Source organism: Mesoplodon bidens (genome assembly GCF_964165515.1).
Source record: "Mesoplodon bidens genome assembly, chromosome: 12".
Taxonomy (NCBI): Eukaryota; Metazoa; Chordata; class Mammalia; order Artiodactyla; family Ziphiidae; genus Mesoplodon; species Mesoplodon bidens.
This window is the reverse complement of record NC_138168.1, coordinates 84031190-84049599: the sequence shown is the minus strand read 5'-3', so window position 1 is coordinate 84049599 and position 18410 is coordinate 84031190. Positions and strand designations below refer to the sequence as shown.

Here is an 18410-nt window from a genome sequence, read left to right as displayed (position 1 = left end):
TTAAGGCATATCTGGAGGAGATGCTACATGGAAAAATACAGAGGAAAGCTCCATGAATCCAAATAAGCAATGACAGGTTATCACAACTCCAGAAGAGTCACTGATGGGTTAAAGGACCATCCAATGAAAATGCATCCCTAAGTTGAAGGGTGTTACAAAACTGATTTAGAAAGAAAGTCAAATAAATAATGGAGCAAACACAGGGAATTTCAGAAAATTAAACTGGAAGGCATTTTAACATGGACCTGAGCCTCCAACTGTATATCCTTTCCCTCTTCGTGAAAGACAACCAACTCTGCAACGTAATCACTGGAGACCTTAAATCCTGTTAGAAAAAGCAACGTTAAGCACAAGGCCCACACCATGGTTCATGCCACCCACGAAAGACAGCACAGCAAAGAAAGAGCCAGAGGGCTCAGGCTACCGCAGGACAGCAAGCGAGCGCAGTACCAACTGCATGCAAATGTGATGCCTTCGTCAGAGGTGCCTCTTCGGCTGGCAGAGCTCCAGCGCCGTCAGGACACCCACAAAACACCCAGGGTCCCATAAGCCACCACAAAGCAAGGCGCATTTTTTCCTTTGGCACGTGGACGATTTATTGTCATGTTGGCATCTGTTAAAAATTCACAGAATAACTGCCTTGTTTCTTCAAGGCAGTTCAATAAACGATGTTTCTCCACATGTGTGAAATAATGGTCACACGCTGTACCGCCTTAGCAGGGAGCCTCCGACTATAAACACAGAGTGATTTCTCATCGCAAATAGGTGTCAGACTCCCATTTGGAGAGAAAAATAGATTTTAAAGAATATTCTTGTTACATTTTAATATCTTCAGTGTTTATTTGCCTGCCTGCTTCTCTTCACAACATGAACCGCTCTGAGGAAGACAGAAACTAATGACCCATTCAAGGCTGTAACCCGGGCCCCCCAGTGCTCTCCCAGCTGTGCTCTCAGGTTAACTGGCAGAATCGCTCCCTCTTCCTTCCCTGCCACCACAATGCCCTATATTCGGAGGCACAGACGACAGCATCTAAGTTCTCCCCATCCACGCCCACAAAGCCCTCTCGGCTACTGACATCATCCATCCTCAGGAAAATGAGAGTCAGGGGACGGATCAGACTAATTACCCAGATGGTAGATGGGGGCAAAATATCCGGCCTTTCCTTGTACAATTCTTTGGAGTTTTAGCTGCAAAAGTCCGCTTCAGTGCTGAGGGCAAAGCCAATTGTATGTGTCACTATGTGCTGGAAGAAGCAAAGAAACCACCTTTTAAGGCTTTCAACCCAGGTCTCACCTGAGTCATCTGTGCCTGATGCTTATTACAAATATTTGCACAGTGCTTTGCAATATGTAACTTTTGGATACAAGGTTGCATTTGATCCATATAACATATCTACAGGATGCTCTGATCCCCATTTTACAAATGAGGAAGCAGATTTAATTAACTGTCCAAGGTCACAAAACCAGTTAGTGCTAAGTCTGCACCTAAACGCAAATGTTTTGGTTCCAAACTGCCTAAAGATTAAGATGAGGAAAAGAAGGTACTGTAAGAGGCACTGGACCTATGACACTGAACAGGGCCACATGGTCCTGGTCCTCACAGAGCTCTCGCTGGGAGAGAACTCCACTGGTAACCCCAGCAAGGGGTCCCGAGTACCGCCAGCCTGGGTGGGATGGTGCCCGGCCTGTGGGGCAGCACCAGAGCAAGTCATGCTTCCTTCTTTGTTCTCTCAGTAAACACGGACTGGACTCAGGGACCTAACAGGTGCCAGGCTGTTCGGAGGACATGAAGGGTTAGTAAAGATGGGCAAGGGATGGGGTGGGGTGGGGGCTGAGGAGTGGGTGGGTGGCAAAAGGGTCGGAGAGGAGCTTACGTGAAGATCCCAGAAGGGACTCCGTGTAGCCGGAGACTGTGAGGCAGTGGTGTGATGGGAGCGAGACCAGAAAGGGAGGCTGAGAGGGATGAGAAGGGGCCTAGGAACCAAGTGCATCAGCAAAGCCGTTCTCCGAAGGCAAAGGCAAGCTCTTCAAGGCTTTTATGAAGGGAATGACATGATCTCACCAGCCTTCTGGAAAGACCATTCTGGATGCAGTATGGAAGTGAATGGAAGGGAGCAAAGCTGAGACAGGAAGAGTGGTTGGGAGGTGCTGAGGATGCCTCGGTGGCCTGGGCAGGGGTCGTGACAGTGAAAGTCAAGAAAGGGGGACCTGTGACAAACAACCCAGGGGTGGAGGTCACAGAATGGGATGACTAGGGTAGGGCAGATGGGAGAGAAAAAGACATCAAGGATGCCTTCTAGCTTTCTGGCTTGAGAAACGAGGCAGACAGCAGTCTTTCACTGAGCTAACAGACCCCAAAAGCACAGGAGAAAACACGTTCTTAGAAATAAGTGCACGCAATACGCAATGCTGAATTTACCTAAGATCCAGATGTTCTCAAATACTTTCACTGAAGAATAATGAGCCAATTACAAATGAGTGTTAACTATTAAAAGCAAGCTTTAACTGGCAATTAAAAAAAATTACTGCACATACAAAAGTAACAAAACTTTGCTTCTTTTAAAATATTCTGAAATGGAGACTGATGATTCTTCAATGAATATAAATCGACTTTTATTGTACGTGATACTTGTTTTCTGAGCACTTTGGTGAACAGATCTCTGGATAGTAGACTTACTAGGAATTCAACACTAACCCTAATACAACTCCTATACTGTTATTCCCTTCATTACTGACTAGTTTGGCTTGGTCCACAATCCAGCCCAGAGATAGAGTTCTGGGGCTGAAGAAATTAGAAACAGCTTTGTAGATATTCTCTCTTGTATAGTACCTCCCATTTGAGTTTATTTTCATCTGTCACTGATTATAAAAAAGGATCCTCAATTAAGAGCAGAGGCTAAATTAATTGCATCTGGGGGTGGAGGCAGACTATCATTAATGCCTTCACACATTGATCTCCTATGTTTACGCGACGACGCTCGAGGAAAGACATCTATTTTCTCTTTGACAATACCCTTGTCCTGAAAGGCAGCATCTTTTTGTATTTAGTGTGCTCATAATATAAACGATAAGAACACCTTTACATGCATGAGCAATTAGAAAGGTAGATTAGGAGATCATTTTCGGACAACCAGTATACCTACCCTGTGAAACATCTCAGCATCTGCAGATTGACTGTCATACTTAAACCTGAGAATCTCAAAGAAAGAGCAACAAAATAATTTCTGTAGTTTGCAGAAACAGAAAAAAAAAAATCCTACTTCCAAGTCCTTAACAATTATCTCGGTGGCCTCCTTCATTTCTATACTTACTGGCTAATCTGTTCTCAACAATTGAGTTAGGTCAATTAAGATGATGAAAAATAAATTTTAAAATTTCAAAACTGGTTTTTGGTGTAGATATCACTAGGAAATAAGCTAGTAGCATTAACATTTTTTCCAAAGTTTTACTTATTTCCATCTAAATATTCCTCGGTTATAAAGAGCATGGCTGGCCCCTGGCCAATTCACTTAGTGCAAAGCTCCAGGTGCGAGCACCCCAGCTCAGATTGACATCGGGTCTGTATGGTTGTAGAAATATGCCTGGGAAGAATGGAAGACAGAAGTGGTAGCTTTAATCTGGTGCAAGAGAGAGAAACACTCTACGCTACGGCAAATGACCTATAATGGGAAAACTGAATGAAGACATATCAATATGGTAAGCTTTCTTAATTTCAGAACAAGAAATCTTTTGTTCTTTAGTTGTTCTGTGCTCTGAAAAGATCTGACACTTCTGAATGGCTGTGAAGGCTGAATTACTTTCTGCTGTCCAGCTCAATCTTTGCTAAACATCTATTATATGGGAGGTGCTGTTGTAGACACAGGGATGCAGAGCATAAACAAGATTCAGTTCTGGCCCTCAAGAGTTCAGTCTAAGCTACGGTAAGACACTGGATTTCTTTTAAGAGATCTCTTTCTTGCCCTTGGCATTAAAAAGTAAGAGAGAGATTTGCCCTCAGCAAGAAGAATGTGCCTAGAAATTTAATAAGGAATTCTATTCAGATGCTGAAAAGAAGCTAACATACCTCATTAAAGAGGGAATAAAATTATGCCAAGGCAGTTAACATTTGGGATTAATAACAGGATAAAAATATATAAGAATAATGAAGACATATTCTATTCAATCAATCTAATAAGTTTGAAACCTTATACTTTTGAAGTACACAGATTCTGATTCACCTTCTCATGGTAGCACACAAAAAGAACATCTAAATGCCTGAGCTCACCCCATCTGCTACACACTTTTTCTGGATAATGGCACTGTTTGTATTTATAAAACTGGAGCTACTGATAAAGATCACTGTGGATATCAGATTCCAAAGATGAGAATTTTGTGATTCACTTGACGTACAGCTGTCAAGGACTAAGCCTGGCTGGATGAAATACTTGAGATATGTGAAAGTGCAAAATTTTGTTATTTTTTCCTTGTCCTGCAACTACAGAGTAACTACACAACTTGTCTAGCTTGTCTAATTTGGGCACCACCGATACAGTAACAGTTGGTTCTCAATTAGCTACAGGAAGCCTGTATACTTTGACTACAACTCTGTTTAAACAGTTGAGAGGAAGAAAAGGTTGTCATGTGGCTGGACAAGAATAAAGGTTGGGGTTGGGGAACTCAGTAATTCTGGAAGATTTCACCCAGGATGCCCTCCGTACAGATCTGACGGTCACGGAATGGTGCCAAAGAAGTGCCTCCAGTGATAGAATACATTTTCTAGTACGTCACAGTCCGGTAGCAGCGTCACTTCTGCTTGCAATCCACGTCCAAAAGGGGAAGTTCTTAGTGGTTCTGCTGTCAGCGTATCTCAAGGACTAATTAAATCCTCATTACTACCTTCTAATTATTCAAATACTATGGGATTACACTAAGGAAATCCCTGCTGGCACACTAGATGAAAAGGGTTAAATAACCTATGTTGATTTTGAGAATCCAGATCTAGTTCAGACCTTCAGAAAACCACTAGCATTCAAATGAATATTTAACTAGACACCACTGTGAAAATTAAAAGGGAATTCAATTAAAAGCTTTTCAAAAAATTAATTCTGAACCTCTCTACATCTGTCCACATAAATAAGCCTTCTGGAAACATTTTCACCTAATTGCTAATCCAATAAACTAGAAGGGCATTTGCTAGTTTCATGAAGCTTAACATCTTACAGGGGTTAAAAATGTGATCATTAGGCTTCCCTGGTGGCGCAGTGGTTGAGAGTCCGCCTGCCGATGCAGGGGACACGGGTTTGTGCCCCGGTCCGGGAAGATCCCGCATGCCGCGGAGCGGCTGGGCCCATGAGCCGTGGCCGCTGAGCCTGCGCGTTCGGAGCCTGTGCTCCGCAACGGGAGAGGCCACAACAGTGAGAGGCCCGCGTACCGCAAAACAAAACAAAACAAAACAAAACAAAACAAAATGTGATCATTTTGATGTTAATAATAATTATGCTTATTTATCTACTCAGACGACTACTCCACACTCCCTCCAAGTCCTCCTGGAAAACAGGACAACCCACTATTAAGCCATTTCCTATTGCTCTTTTCAAATTTTAAGATACATATGCTAAAGAATAAGAAGGATAAAGCTAATCTAAACTTGTTAGCTACAATTTTCTTGTAAAATATATTTCAGTATTTTAGGGTTATCTTAACCGTTCCTCCATTGCCTTAGTTCATATAATTCACAGTACTGTATTTGATTTTCTGCATGAGATGCTTTAATAGCAATTCTGTATGTGGTTATATGAGGTCTACAGAGAAAAGATGTGGTTTAAAATAAAAACCAATGGCAAATGTGTTACAGAATACTAAACTGAAGTTTTGACCTTTTAAAAAAAGCAAACCCAAACTTATATCAGTAATGAAGAAGTTAAAACCAAAAAATCTGAACTAATTTTCCTTATTCAGTTAGTAAGAAGCACCACATAATATGCAAACAGGAGAGTACTAAATCAAGTTTTATATGGGAAAGTACATGAAATGTAGTGACAATACTACAGAAGAATAAAGCGGCCAACAAACATCCCAAGTGTCTCCCTCCTTTTTGTAACTTATGATGGCCATATCCACATATACCTCCATAGATGGAGAACAGAAAACTACAGAAACTCAGTTATTTTCACCTACGTACAATGTGGGGAAATGAATTTGTGACTGATGTCCTTTGACACACTCGACACCAGAACCACCAGGTGAAGAGGGTACTGAACTGAAGAGGGGGGTGGGCACTGCAGGGCCTGGGATCTGGACAGGGCACGGACTCTGCACTCAACCTCGGGAAGACGGTATGGCCTTGCTGTTGCCAGTGCTCTTCAGACCCCAGGACAGCCTCAGATTTGCAAAATTCTCCTAAACAGGGTATGTAGTTTATTAATAAATGTTCTTCCTGAATGGGGATACAAAGACCAAACACGAAGGAACCACGGCAGAGCAAGAGATCAGCTTCCTGAGCCTGCAGGAACCTAGCTCCAGGGCCGTTTGTCAGCACTGCTGTCCCCCACGAGGACTTTGGAGACGACCCAGAAAACTGCACCTCCAAGGAAAGTAGGCTGCATCTCCTGTTTTGTGCAGTTGTCTCTGGGCAAGTGTGTTTCTAGATTCTCTACCATTAAAGAAAAGCTATCTCCTGTGGGTACATTAGAGAAAATGTGTATAATTGTGGAATCTTACTCTCTCATAATCTTACTTGTTAAAACAAAGTAAGTGTAAAAGGAAGTGTTTAACTTGGTTATTTTAGCACTCAGCAGTGCAGAAGCTATGTTCTTATCTTGTCTATCAAGGTCCATGGTTTCTGAGAAAGAATACATTTTTTAAAATAAGATGCTAACTCACCAATGTATTTTTTTTTCCTCTCTGCTTCTTTCATTACTTCCTTAAATAAGGGGGGGCAGATATACAAACTGTAAAGGTATAAATGAAGTTAATTTACTTTTCAATACATGGGAATCAGCACTGGGGAATTTTCTAGCAACGGTTTTCTTAGATTTATTTTGCACTGTATATACTGTTGGTATATACCAAATGATGGTAAAACAAGGAGAAGGTTTTCATTATTGTATCAAATCATTAAAATATTCATGTCACTTGCCATTAAAATATCTGATCAAGTGTTATTAGGTAGGAGCTAACGTTCCTTCCTAGATTTTAACAAATAACAAAGCCATTTTTTAAAAGGGTACTTGCTACCCAATTTTAGAGGAAATTTAACTCACGCATGGGAAAGCATCATCCAACAGTCATTTTAAAATAAGTTTTCCTTCTCAGGGGTTGTCCAACCAACAAAAGGCACACAAGGAATGCACATGGCGCATACAGCACAGTCTCAGGGGAGGTTTGAGGAATACGTTCATAAAAATCAGTTCAGATTTAGCAAATCATAAAACTCATTTTTGCTACTTGAAGGAAATGGTCATTATATTAGTCAGATTGTTACGTATCCACTACTAGTTACCAAAACCACACTATACATAAGAGGGGGGAAAAACCCCAAACATATCAACATAGTGGTTTCCATACAGTGACACCAGAGGAACGTCCTCAATTTTGCCTTGCAAATGAATGAAGTTAAAAGTTTCATTTAACTACATTTCCTGTCATCTCGTCCTTCATATTTGGTTTTCTACATTTTAAAATTCCTTAAACATTTGTCAGGAGGAAGGGGTTGGGAAGACACTGGAGGATGTGGAGGGGGCCCTCTTTTTAGTTCTTAGCAGTAAAGGTTAGAACTGTAGGACTTCCAAATAAGGTGCCTCTTATCTTTTGATCCTTGCAAAATTAGCAGAATTCTCGCAGTAGGAATGATGTTTCAGGGATATGGTGAAGATTAAATAACAAAAATCTTCATTTTAGCTCTGGGTCTGGCCTGAGTGGGCTTGCAGTGTAGGATAATTTCTTTTACCCTTTTTTCTTCACTTCCTTGACCGAGCCACACAAGGGAGGTACAACCCACGGCCAAGAAAAGGAGTTTGGGGAGAATTCCCCCTAGCTTGGCTTCAGTGCTCTCCCCGTGAATGTCTGTAATGTCTTCCAGACAACCAGAGCCATGTGAGGAGTTAACACAGAACAAGCAATTGATAGAGAGGATGGGAGATGCAAGACTGATTTATAGGAGGCCACAGTGGAAAGTTTAGAGAAACAAATACACACATCACACAACTATTAAAACATATTATAGCATTGTTATAAGGCAGGGGTCGCCCAAGTACGGTCCTCAGACTGCATCAGCAATACCTGGGAACTTGTCAGAAATGCAGATCGTGAGCACTCCACACCTCAAACCTACCGCATCAGAAACCTGGGGGTGTGGCCTAAAAATCTAGCGTGACAAATTCTCCAGATGATTCTTGTGCACCCTGAAGTTTAAAAACCATGAACTATTCCATTATTAAGACATATTGTAGTATTTTGATAAGGGAATTAAAGTATTAATTATACATTAAATTATAATAAAAAAGTTAAATATGTAAAGGTATTAGAAATTAACATTTCATTTTATTCTTACTAAACATTCATTTTAACACGAATGATATACAGATAAGGCTAATTCATCTTTTCACTGGTATTACTTTCTAAATAACACATTGCTGAGTTTTTAATATGTAAAATAACTGAAACTTTATACTTATAATTCTAATTAGAAACAAATCATCATCTTTACAACCCATACAGTAATAATTATAAACATTACGGGTCAGGAGCCTTTAAGTATCAGCTACCAAGCCAGCAATGTCTGTTTTCTGGGTGGGAGTGAAGGAAAGTGACGTCTCCACGGGGTGGGGCAGATGGGCCTTGACCCCCAGGCAGTGGGAAGCGACTTGGCAAAGCACTAGATGGTGCAGCAGGCTTGTAAGGCCCAGTCGACACTAATCTGGATTAAAATCACCACCTCCACCATCAACAAAAGTAGCTCTACTTCTGAAGGGGAGAGAGAACACAGCAGCAAACAAAGGAAGGTCTAAGGCTTCAATCAAGGCAATAACATACGGGGGTCAACATGCAGAACTGAGTGAGAGGTCAAAGAGTTTGCAGATGTGGGACAACCTGATTGTTCAAGGGCTTCAGGAATAGCTCACATTCCTTTCTCTGGCTCTGGCACTAACGTGCTTCTGAGAATGGGAAGGTCATACAGAACCTCTGCGGTCCTCATATCCTTTATTCATAAATTGAGGTGAACAGACTCTATAATCTTTCAGGTCAGCTCCAGTTCTAAGATCCTATAATCCTACAGTACAAGGTCTTACTATGTGTTTAAAATTTTACTGTTAAATATCATGGGACAAGTAACTGATCAAACCAGCTAAACAGACACACATACTTAACAATACTTTTTTACCTCATAGGACCAATATCCAAACTGAATCATTAACAGTCATTTTTACACAGCTAGATCAAATATCAGACTATAGTCATGTATAAAGTACACTTCATGGTTCTATGTGGACATATATATTCTTTGGGTCTTGAACTGCACTTTGGTAAAACCACCCAATCTGCAAGAAAGCATCCTTCTTTTCAATGTTTATTGTTACATGTAGGTTCTTATTTATTACTTTCATCTGATAAGGAAACATAATATCCTTTTAAAAATTATTTATAAGGAGGTGCATAGGTAAGCAAATTCATATAAGCCTTATATACTCAAAACAGAAAGGTATGTAAGATATGAACTGAAGACCAACCTCTTTCCTGTGGCATTGGTGACTGGCTCAAGGCAGGATGAGAACTGGATTCTGACTGGCTCCCAGGTGGCTGAGGAGGCATCTGACTGCCTGTAAAACACAGGAGGGGAAGTGGGGATAGGGAACCCTCTGCATTAACGTTGCAATTGTGCAAAACCAAGACACGGTTAAATTTAATCTTCATGTTCACAAAAGTATGGCTTCACAAAGAAAAATATATAGCTCAAAGAGTGATATTTTTAGACATTTTTTGGTAAAACAATGAGGAAACAGGCATAAACGTATTTATCGAATTACCTCCTGAAAAGTTCAGTTTCTTACTGTATGAGTTCCTAAATTCACAGACAAGTCAATCTGTAGCTGAAATCTCCTGACACACACTTCGACAATGCATTTAACAAAATCCAAGACTGATGAATTAAACTCATCCTCCTGAGTTTAGACTAGTCTCTAAGTGGGAAGGCATGAATAGAGGCCAACAATGTTTCACTGGTAATATTTATTCAATATAGTAATATCAAGCGACTTCTAAAAAAGCTTTATAATAAGTCAGAGATTTAACAAAAACTTAGAGGAAAATCTCAATAAAAAAACACACTACTATAAAATATAGTGTACATTATCACTAAAGAAGAAATATTATTCTGTATCTCTTTTGATCTTTATTGCTAATACGGCAATATTTACCATCTATTTGATTTCCATTTATTTAATTTTTGCTGTTTGTCTTTTCAAATTATAACGTAAGCTCCTCGAGCCAGGAATCATGTCTTTTACTCCTTTAATCCCTCCAATAGCATAACAAATATTTAATAAATCTTTGTTATTTAAGGGTCCTTAATCTGAGAATATGAATTAAAGCAAAAGATATTTACTATTTTATTAATTAAAGAGAGACAGTGAATCATGTGAAGGCTAGAGACAGGATTTTGAAATTTAAGAATCATCAGAGCCACGTGACAATATCAACTCACTTTCTGCCTCAGAAGTTTAGATACATTTCTGAGACTAAAAGTATTATAGAATAAAAATGATGGTTGAATTTAACATAATCCTCAAAGCACTGTTTAACCATTCATTTACTCTTGGACATCTGTAGTAAATTAGTATTAGTACCAAATAAATAAATATAAAGTAAAAAACACCTACATTCTGGGTGACAACTTGAAGGGTAAACACTGCCATCAACATGGCTACAGATACACAAAGTATATGAGGATCATGCTATTTTTATCTTCTAACCTCCCCCTTTGCTAAAATAAATTGGGAAGACAGAAATACACACACACACAGACACAGACACACACACATATACATACATATCCATATATACCTGCATATATATATCCCTACGTAGCCCTCTGATATGGTAGTCTGTGATCATGCTAGATCAAGTGAACTGCTCTGACACCATAGGACCCACTTCTTGCATAGTTCTGTATATTGCTAAGAGGAATCACAGTTATTGAGTAGAGAGGGAAATTAATGTATTGAAGATTACCACCAATTCACCTCAGCAAAGGTCGTGATGCAGAGCCTGGTGTTTTACACAAAAGACAACCCCTTCCTGTGTTTTTACCTGATGGCGTCTCTATTAGGCCAGGCAGCCTGAGTACAGACCAGGAAGAGAATGGTCTCTGAGGACCACCCCTCATTGCTAACTCTAATAACAGCTGTATCTGTGACAGCCAGAGAAGCAGGAAGATGATTTTCTATCTAGATAATAGGTATAAAGAGTTATTAAAATACAACTATAAAAAATTCTCAAGCTGCTTTTGGGACTTTTAGAAAAGAATGTAAAACTTATGAATGTATTTGAATGCTGCTGGGTACAACTGCCACTGTCATTGTCAGATAAAGTGAAAATCAAGAGCTGAACTTATAGACACTGAAAAATGTGCTGTGAAACCAGTAGGAGTTAGAGCCACAACTAGATGATAAAAGACCGAGACAAACAGAAAAGAATTTGTGTAACCATTCATCATTTACTCTTAGACATCTGTAATAAATTAGTATTAGTACCAAGTAATTAAATATAAAGCAAAAAACACTTACATTTTGGGTGAAAACAACTTCAAGGGTAAACACTGCCATCAGCTTGACTACAGATACACAAAAGTTGCTGTGTGTCCACTCAAGGGTCATGTGGTTCCTATGAAATACCCTAAGGCCCCCAAGCTGCAGTCCATTTAGAAACTTAAAGCACTCTGCAGCCAAATACTGACTTTCTAAAAGGTCACTGGGGAATCAGCTGCAGTAAGACAGTAAGCGCTTACACTATAATGATTGTTTCTGCATGACAGACTGGATTCATAGACTCATGACAGTAAAAACAAACAGTAATTCTACGTTAATACTGGACACCACTACTTACACTATGCAGGCCCCAGGCACTGCTCTTATATACAATATTTCAAGTAAAAATAAAAAAGGCTGTAAGAACTCTCATGAATTCATAAAATACTTCCATATCCAAGCAGCACTACTGGTTATCTGGTGCAATTCTGAGAGAGGTATCTCTGAGGCAATGAGCTATCCACTCATTTACTAAATCCACCCTTTAAAGAAACACACAAGAGCCTTCTCATGGTAAAGCCAGACTTGCCCAAACTGTTTAACATTCTCCATTTGCTTTCACCCCCTATCTTTCCATCAGTAGTTGCACAGTTACTAAGAAATAACTTCATCCACCATTAGCACAGGTATAAGCACTGTTACAGCAGATAACGAATCAGAAAACATGTCTGAGAAACATAACACAGAAGACTCATTTCTGTCCACTGTCCATATGAAGAAGAAAATTTAGAGCGCTTTGAACCAACTGAACTGACTGAACACCTCCAAAACCATGGATTTTTATACGACACGTTGGATGTGAGGAAAACCTTTTGGTAATTATTTTAAAAGAGAAGGTTGCCATATATAGTAAATAAACCAAATTCACAATAAGGCTTGAACATTAAAACTGAGTTTTTAAAGAAAGCCCCGGGCTTCCCTGGTGGCACAGTGGTTGACAGTCCGCCTGCCGATGCAGGGGACACGGGTTCGTGCCCCGGTCCGGGAAGATCCCGCATGCCGCGGAGCGGCTGGGCCCGTGAGCCATGGCCGCTGAGCCTGCGCGTCCCGAGCCTGTGCTCCGCAACGGGAGAGGCCACAGCAGTGAGAGGCCCGCGTACCGCAAAAAATAAACAAATAAATAAAATAAAAAATAAAGAAAGCCCCATTTCCCCCTTAGTCTGTGTCTATAATGATGTAAGCACAATGGGGGGAAAAGAACTGGAAAAAAACTATCCTGTGAGATAGAATAAATTCCACCACTTCACACTGATGTATTCATTCTTCAGTGACTATGTACACAATATTGTCCTAAATTTTGGTGCAACAAACTAAGAAATGAAACATCAATAAGTCACCTGAATTTCTACTTTTGCTGACTTAAAACTGTAAGCACAAGTCTATACTATAATTTTTTTTACAAAAGAGCTCTATGTTTAATGAATTATAGACTCAGAGAAAAGTTATAAAGCTATACAAGGAGCTGTCTTATATTCCTTAATCCACCTCCCCTAGTGTTCATATCTTATAGAACCTTTATATAATTATCAAGAGGAACAAGATGGTATAAGATTATTAATTAAAGATATTTGAATTTCACCAACTTTTCCACTTAACGTCTCTTTTTCCATTCTAGGGTCTCATATCGCATTTAGTTGTTATTTCTCCTTAGTCTCCTTTAGTCTAATCAGTCTTTCCTTATATTTTATGACCTTGATGCTTTTGAAGAGTACTGATCAGTCATTTTGTAGAATGTTCTTCAATTTGGCTTAGTCTGTTATTGTGTCATGATTGAAACGAGGTAACACATTTCGGTACCACAAAAGTGTCATGCCCTTCCCAGTTCATTCTACCCAAGGGGTTCATGACATTGATGTTTCATTGTGGTAACCTTTACCTTGATTACTAGGCAAAGCTGTTGTCCACCAAGCTCCAATAAAAAGTTACTATTCTGCCCTTGGTAATTGATAAGTATCTTAGGAGGTATTTGAGACTATGCAAATCCTGTGTCTCCTCAAACCTGCATCCACTAATTTTAGCATCCATTAGAGAATCTTGTCTGCAACATTTATTACAGTGGTGTTTGCTAACTGGTGATTCTTTATTTCCCTCTTTCCTTCCACATTTGTTAATAGGAATCTATTACAAGGAAGAACTATCTCTTCTTCTCTACTTGTTTATGTATTTATTAGACTGTTTGTATCCATGCAGACTCAATGTGGTAGACACACGACAGAATGACTTCCAGTGAGTCACACTCTTCTGTAATCTCCACCTCTTCACTGAGGGCAGAACCTGTGACTTGGCTTCTAGCCAAAGAATATAACAAAAGCAATGGGCTATCATTCCTAAAATTATTTTATATGGCAAAGTTAAAGGGATTTTACAGATGTAATTAAAGTCCCTAAGCAGTTGACTTTGAAAAAATCAAGAGGGAGATAACCCTGCGTAGGCCTCATGTTAAAAGAGGACTTAGGGCTTCTCTGAGCTGAAGGACGCTCCTGACGGCTTTGAAGAAGTGAGCTTCTATGATGGGAACTGAGCCACATGGCCAGGACAGGCAGCCTCTGGAACCTGAGGGCCTCACTTCTACAACCACTGGACATGAATTCTTCTAACAATCTGAATGAGACTGGAAGCAGACTATTCCCTAGTTGAGTCTCCAGATGAAAACGAGACCATCCAACACTCTGACTACAGGCTTGTGACCCTGATAAGACGACCCAGTGAGGCTGTGACTGGACTCCTGGCGAGAGAAAATGTGAGATAATAAATGTGTGCTGTTTTAAGCTGCAAAATTTGTGATAAGTTGTCATACAGAACAGAAAACTCACACACTTGTGGATTAAAATCCAACCTTGCCATTATTTTGTTGCTCAGATTGTTCCAAATTCTTATTTTATTTTTTTCAAATCCTTATTTTTGGAATCACAAGATGTTCCAGGCTCATCTCTTTTTTATTGGAGGATGGTGTTCAGAGACTAAGATCTGGGCATTGGGTCTGCGCATTATTCCTGGGGACTTATTGCTTCTAGGCCCTCTCAGTGAACAGAGGTAGGAAATATGTATGTACACTAATGCATACATATATACTCTGTATCTTAGTATTTGTGTGTGTATGTAATCATGAGTTTATGCAAATACCTCTAACTCCAATCCAAAACTAGAGGGTACATTTTTTTGTTTTTTTTATTTTTGCGGTACGCGGGCCTCTCACTGCTGTGGCCTCTCCTGTTGCGGAGCACAGGCTCCGGACGCGCAGGCTCAGCGGCCATGGCTCACGGGCCCAGCCGCTCCGCGGCATGTGGGATCTTCCCGGACCGGGGCATGGACCCGTGTCCCCTGCATCGGCAGGCGGACTCTCAACCACTGCGCCACCAGGGAAGCCCTAGAGGGTACATTTTACCCTTCTCCCTGTCCTTATTTATAAGTTCTTTCTCCAACATTAAGAAAAGCAGTTCTCATTATCTAAATCAATTTATATATTGTTCAATTCTGTTATCTACACAAAGTAATTTCAGAATTACTAGACTATATCCTTATGAAAAACACCGAGTCATTTGTTAGGGCTTGTATTTCATTTTGAGTTCCCTTTGCATACTGATTGGTTTTAGCTGTTTTCAAATTTGGGGGGTATGTGAAATACTTCTACGGTTCTAAGCGTCAGAGCTACACAAAAAGACATAGGCCCAGGAGTCACTCCCTCCTCATCCCTGCTACCTTCTTCCCATTTCTCCTTCTTCCTACCCCTTTTCCCATCTGCCCTCTATAAATAACCAATCCCTTTAGTTTTTGGTTTATCTTTATCTTTCACATATTTTTTTGCATAAATGAGAAGACAGCTGTATATCCCCTTATATTATCTTCTTCCTTATGTGAAAAGTTGCACATCCTAGGTTATCTTTCAAGCTTTGCTTTTTCACTTAACAGCATGTCCCGAGAATACTTCCTATCAATTTATAGCATTTTCCTTATTTAAAAAATAGGTATATAGCTCTCCTTTTTGTGAGTGTTCCATAGTTTACTCAACCACTTTCCTATGTATAGGCATTTAGGTTGTTTCCAGTCTTTTGCATATGCATTTCTGTACTGTTGGAGGCCTATCTTTAGAGCAAATTCCTCGTAGAGGGATTGCTGGGTCAAGAGGTTATGTATTTTCAAATTTCCCTCCATGACGCTTTAACTGTTTTGCTATCTGTTGGTCTGTGAAATATTTCTATGGTTTGAAGAGTCAGTTATATAAAAAGACATATGTACCTATGTACAAAAAGACTTACATTCTCACCAGCAATGTCTGAAGGGCCTGTCTCTCCATAACTTCGCTAACAGAATATGCTGTCATTTAAAAAATATTTGCCAGTCTTTATGTGAGAAATGGTATCTGAGATTTTTGAATCTGCATTTCTCTAATTCTGAGTTTGACCATTTTTTCAGGTTTGGGCGCTATTTTTATATTTTGTGAATCTGTTGTTCCTGTCTTCCCCCCATTTTTCTACCTGGGTTTTTAGTCCTTTGTCCTGAAATTTTTAATAGTTCTTTATATATCAGGGATGTTAGTGTTAGCCCTTTGTCTGTGGTATAAGTTGTGAATATTGTCTCCGAGTCTGTCAGCTGTCTTTTGTTTATGGTATCTTTTATAAAGGAATTTTTAAAAAGGTAATCAAACTCATCCTTTTTTTAAAAAATAATTTATGTCCTTCCTCTTTTTTTTTTAAATTAATTTATTTATCTTTGGCTGCACTGGGTCTTCGTTGCCGCATGTGGGCTTTCTTTAGCTGTGGCGAGCAGGGACTACTCTTTGTTGCGGGGTGCGGGCTTCTCACTGCGGCGGCCTCTCTTGTTGTGGAGCACGGGCTCTAGGCATGCGGGCTCAGCAGTTGTGGCTCACGGGCTTAGTTGCTCCGCGGCATGTGGGATCTTCCTGGACCAGGGCTCGAACCCGTGTCCCCTGCATTGGCAGGAGGATTCTTAACCATTGCGCCACCAGGGAAGTGCCTCATCCATTTTTATTTTTATTGTCTTTGGGTTCTAAGTCATAGTGAGAAAGCTTTTCTCTGCACCAAAGTTAAAGAGGAACTCAGTTTTTTTCACATACACATGTGTTTTCATCTTAATCTACTGGGAATTTTTTTGTTTGTGTGGTAAGAGATATGGATCTAATTTTATCTTTTGTGATGAGAACCTTTTAAAGTCTGCTCTTACAGCATGTTTTAATAACTAGTGAGGCTGGTCCTCCCCCAACTCCCATCCCTGCTTTTCCTTTTTCTATGTTTTTTTAGCATGTTCGTTTTTTTCTATCTGAAGTTTAGTATCAACCTATCTAACTATATAAAATAACTTGCTGATATGTTTACTGGGATTACACCAATATTATAAATTAACATAAGGAGAACTGATGACTGTTGGGCTCATTGTATTCAAAAACAGGAGACGGCTTTCATTTGTTCAAGTCTTCTTTAGTTTCTTTCAGGTACACAGAAGTTTTGCAGCACATTTTTTTTTTTTTTTTTTTGCGGTATGCGGGCCTCTCACTGTTGTGGCCTCTCCCGTTGCGGAGCACAGGCTCCGGATGCGCAGGCTCAGCGGCCATGGCTCACGGGCCCAGCCGCTCCGCGGCATATGGGATCCTCCCGGACCGGGGCACAAACCCGTATCCCCTGCATCGGCAGGCGGACTCTCAACCACTGCGCCACCAGGGAGGCCCTGCAGCACATTTTATGTTAAATTTATTCCTGTGCATTTCACCTTCTTTGTTGCTATTACAAATAGGATTTTTTTTTTCCTACCAGTAGGTCTTCTGTTTATTGCTTGTGTATAGGCTACTGCTTTTTGTATGTTAACTTTATATCCTGCTACTGCACTGAATTCTTTAATAGTTTGAGTTAATTTATCATTGATTCTCTGGGGTTTTCTAGGTTTACTATTGTATCATCTATATAGAGGACAGTTTTACTTCTTCTATGCTCATTCTTATGCTTTTGAGTTCTCTTGTCTAACTGCACTGGCTAATGTCTCTAGAACACTGTTGAATAGCTGTGGAGACAGTGGTCATCGTTGCCTTGTTTCTATCTTAGTGGAAATGTCTCTAATGATTCCCCTCACTACATAAGATATTGGCTTTAAAACTAAGGCATGTGCATTTTACCATGTTGAGAAAATGTCCTTCAATTGCTATTTCCTTGAGTGTTTTTTATCATGATTGGGTATTGAATTTTATTAAAGGAAATAATATTTTTCTTTATATTTGTTTATATGGCATATCATATTAATGGAGTTGTTAATACTGAACCAACCTTGCATTCCTGGAATAAATCTCATTTAGTCATGGGGCATTATTTTCCTAATGTACTACTGTATTTTCTTTGCTAATATTTTTTCCTTAGAATTTTAATACTAGGATAGGTTTTGATTTTTCAAATTAAATTTTTCTAATTAAAAATAGATTTTAAGAACTGAATCAAGATAATCATCAATTAAACAATTTTATGAACAAAACATTACGATTTTAGTATGTAACAAATTGGGAAAACAGGCTAATATGTATACTTTTGGTAAATTAGCACACATCTAGTAATGTGTAAGTTACAGTGGATGGACTGAGACATGAATATATTACAGCTTCATATACTTCATAGACCAAGATGGTGG

At 39.7% G+C, this 18410-nt stretch overlaps 1 protein-coding gene across 7 annotated transcripts in view; it reads right to left on the bottom strand.

The window, feature by feature from the left end:
• ARID1B (AT-rich interaction domain 1B) overlaps positions 1-18410 on the bottom strand; it is a gene marked incomplete at its 5' end in the record, with an annotated part of 416596 nt that overhangs the window by 85520 nt on the left and 312666 nt on the right. For all 7 annotated transcript variants that reach the window (XM_081251587.1, XM_081251591.1, XM_081251588.1 and 4 more), the window contains one exon: positions 9708-9797. In XM_081251587.1, the coding sequence (XP_081107713.1) occupies positions 9708-9797 (90 nt within the window). The remainder of the gene's footprint in view (positions 1-9707; positions 9798-18410) is intronic.